The sequence below is a fragment of the Phalaenopsis equestris genome, unplaced genomic scaffold, assembly GCF_001263595.1.
Source record: "Phalaenopsis equestris unplaced genomic scaffold, ASM126359v1 Scaffold000656, whole genome shotgun sequence".
In the NCBI taxonomy this organism is placed as follows: Eukaryota; Viridiplantae; Streptophyta; class Magnoliopsida; order Asparagales; family Orchidaceae; genus Phalaenopsis; species Phalaenopsis equestris.
This window is the reverse complement of record NW_018165096.1, coordinates 122,677-126,590: the sequence shown is the minus strand read 5'-3', so window position 1 is coordinate 126,590 and position 3,914 is coordinate 122,677. Positions and strand designations below refer to the sequence as shown.

At 32.3% G+C, this 3,914-nt stretch overlaps 1 protein-coding gene across 1 annotated transcript in view; it reads left to right on the top strand.

Moving 5' to 3' along the window:
- The first annotated feature begins 386 nt into the window (after positions 1-386).
- The window catches only part of LOC110030104 (signal peptidase complex subunit 3B), a 34,464-nt gene continuing 30,936 nt past the window's right edge, over positions 387-3,914 (top strand). Inside the window, exons 1-2 of the mRNA XM_020732674.1 lie at positions 387-632; positions 3,781-3,828. Coding sequence (XP_020588333.1) covers positions 507-632; positions 3,781-3,828 — 174 coding nt within the window. The 5' untranslated portion in view covers positions 387-506. The remainder of the gene's footprint in view (positions 633-3,780; positions 3,829-3,914) is intronic.

Genomic DNA, 3,914 nt, shown 5'->3' with positions numbered 1-3,914 from the left:
AGTCTTATTGCTTTGAAATTTGTGTTAGCAGTTTTGACGTATGCAAGAGGAGCTTTAAAATACTTGCTACTCAAGAGCACAATAAGAGAAAAAAAAATAGTGATTAAGGTATGAACTTAAAATTTGTGTATGCAAGAGGAGCTTTAAAATACTTGCTAAAGAGCACAATAAGAGGAAAAAAAATAGTGATTAAGGTATGAACTTAAAATTTATTTGCATTAGTGCTTCCACATGTCAAAATTTCATGTATCCTATTTATTCAAATGCTCCAAATCAAACTAGACAAATTATTGCCGGGCACAAGGTTTGAGAAAACTCAATGGACGGCTTAAATGTTATCTTGCCCATGTTTAAAACGCTAATTTAAAATGGATGGCTGAGATCATCGTTTGATAAACTCATCTTACAGTTCAGGAGTAGATTTTCTTACCCTGAGAAGGAAAAAATCTCTAGGGTTCTGCTAGTTGACCTGACGAGTGAAGAAGAAGCGGAGAACGAGGCAAGCGATGCATTCATTCGGGCAGCGCGCGAACGCGATCGTGACTTTCTCTTTGACGATTGTTGCGGTGATTTGTTCCCTCGCCTCTTTCTCAGATAATTTCAACACTCCCTCTCCAACCGCCGAGATTGAGGTATTCTTTCTAACCCTAGGTTGCTCGAAACCCCGATCATAAAGTTCAATTTTCAATTTTTGGCTTGAAATGTGGCGTCACAAGTCTTCTACCTGGGAGCAATATTGATTGCTGAATACGGAATCGTGAGAGTAAATGATTAGAAATCTGTTGATTAGTATGGAACAGTGGGTTTAAAGATGTAAAAATTAGTTTTTTTTTTTTTTTTTTTTTAATGATGCGCGGGATTTGAACTAGGGATTGCCCTGAGCAATAAGAAATGTTTCTTACTTGTTATAGTGCTATGAAAATTTTGGCCTAGCTTTGTCCACGTCAAGGCGGATTTTTTGTGAAGGTAAAAAAAATGTCAAATATGTTACAGGCTTTCAGAAAATAAAATCCAGGGCATTATATTAAGCCTTGATATTTGAGAATGTCTGGGTGATTATTTAAAAAATAAGATTAGAAGGAAATCTTGAAATCTTGTTCCGATTACAATATTTGTGGTTTTTCAGTATTTTGATTGTTGATTTTGGTTCTGGTTTCAGGCCCAATATTCAAATTTTTTAAAGAGATTTCTTGCTAGTTAATCTATCTTTTGAATTCTTGTGTATAACAAATTCTTGATGATGATCATGATAGTCTCTAATTGGATATAAAGAGAGTGGAATTAATCCATTTTGTCTAAAATCTAGACTTTTCAATCTGATTAAAGCACGACATTAGTAGTGATGGATGTCTGGAGACAAAAATTCATAAAATTAATTTTAAAATTTTAAAATTTTAAAATTGACTGGAAATGATGACATATTTGAATTTATTGTTGATGAAATCCTTTCTTATGACTCCATAAATGTAATATCCCTTTTAGCTTCGAAATGCCATCTAGATTCCTATCATCATCAGCCTATGCCTGCACAGTAGATTATCACTCTCTCCACAATGCAAATTATCATTCTCTCCAACAAGAAGATTTAGTTAAAAATTGGAGCATAGTATCTGAATTTTAGTTTGTGACTTTGTCTCAAGTTATGACATTGATGGTCCTTCAATTTTGCTCCTTGATTTTAGTTCCAGTTTGAGCCATTTATGCTGATTTTTTTTCTTAAAATCATTTCTCAGAAGTTAATCTACCTTCCAAAATTCATTTATAATAAATTATTGACATTGAGGAGGTTGATATATTATAGAATTGGTTTGGAACACGGTTGAATTAATCATTTTTTTTTCCTGAAAGTTGAAATCTTGAATTGGAGTAACTGCAGACCTTTTCAGTGATGTAGAAGAAGAAGAATTTATAATTTTGATCTTCAAATGTTGAGTTTGATTAGCAATGAAGATATTTTTGAATTCATTTTCTTAAAACCCCTTATGTTTCCATATATATAAAATCTGCTTTAGATCTGAAATGCCAATATTTCCTGGGAGCAGAAATGATCAGCCAGGTGTAGTAATCAAAATATTTCATGCTGATAACTCATCTAAAGGTTCAATATGCTAGATGTTCTGATAACTTGGACAATCTGTTTCTGGTTGATTTGACATATTCTTTTGTTATTTTTCTTTTTCACATGAAAAATGGAGCTATTTCTAGTATCTGTGACATTTCTTTTGTCACTTTTATTTTTCTCATGGAAAATGGAGGTTGAGTAAGTTGATGTGGAGGAGGGAGACATATGTAAAATAATTGATAACCATTTAGAATTATTCACTCTTCAAGTTTGTTACATGTTTACCTGTTTTAAAGTAGATTCATTCATTTTTGAGGCACACCTCAAGGCAAAATGGGTAAAATTTTTTAATAAACTTTTCTCATTTGGTTTTTGGCTTGCATGAAAACTTAAAACAACACGAGGGCTAACCGTTATATTGATTTTATAGTTTTATGGGTAGGCTTCACACTGTAAGGTAAATGAAAATAGCGGTGGTTTGTTTTGTGTTGCTTACTTTTCCAAGTCTGTTCGTTGGTTGTAGAAATCAGAGGAATTTGAGATTTTAAGATGATTGTGGAATATGTTAAGCTAAGATGAAAATGGAAGTTTGCAAAACCAATTGATGGTGATATATTGGTGTTGTATTTTAGGTGGTATACGCTGATCTTGGATGGTGAGATGCGTGGGCGGGACTACCTTATGCCTTGGGGGTGCAATTGCCTACCATTAATGTTATTTTTTTGTCTTAAGAATATGCTATTTTTAATAAATTCGTCCACTCTCAATTTTCAACTTTTGCCCATTTCCTATAAAAAAATATCCAACTTAATTAGATTTTTTCAATGGATTAGTTAATTATTGAGTTAAACTTATTAATTATTTATTTGTTGAAAATAATAATTTTTATGTATTTTAATGATTTATCTATTATTGATTTAATTATTTAAAATTTTGCCCACTCTGAGAAAAAGTCTGGTTCTTCCCTTGATTATTGATGGCAATGTATTGTTGGTGGGATGTACTGATCTTTGAATTCTCTGATACCAAACTGATGCTGGGTTTTATAGAAATGCTTTGCTTCTCACATCTAATAGAAGATAAAGCAGTTATAAGAGCATATTTAATAGAAAACTGTTTAGAAGAGAACTGTACGGGTGATACATTATATTGGAGACTTAGAAGGCTAATGAAGTTTGAACTCCTAAATTTACTTGCTGATGTCAATTACACAAAAGTTTTTTGGTTTTCTGTAGAAGAAGCCCAAGATACTAACTTGGATAATCGGCGAACTTACAAAAAATATTACTTGGAAAACATTATTGTTGCAAGAAACTTGGATGGAGAATTAGATGACATCAACTAGAAGTAGAAGCTTGCCATAATTTAATTGTATAAAAAGCTTACATGGAGCAAGCAACTTAAAATATAACAGAAGATTAAATACAGAAGTTCGCTGGTAGAGCCGTATAATGATGCCAATTTTGTTGAGCATAGGTGGTAGGGGTCATCCCCATCAGGTGCCATTATTTGCAATTCCTAATGCAGCAAATCATGAATCCTTGCAGTTTATTTTACGGATCCTGTGCTAACTTCTTTGTCAATGCAGATAAGCTTTTACCAGCTGCTTTATTTTTCTATTATTTCCAAATCAATTCTTCATATTCTATGTTAGGTTTTATCTGCTACATTTGAAAACATTGGTTGATTTGTTTAATTTATATAAAATGTGTTTACAGGTTTCAAATTTTAATTGGTTTCAAAAGCAGCGAAATGGAAATGATGAGGTAATTATTTCCTTGAAATTTTAATCCATGTCTTTGAAGTAATACATCAATTCTCTGCTTTCTCGACGTAGAACAAAATTTCCCTA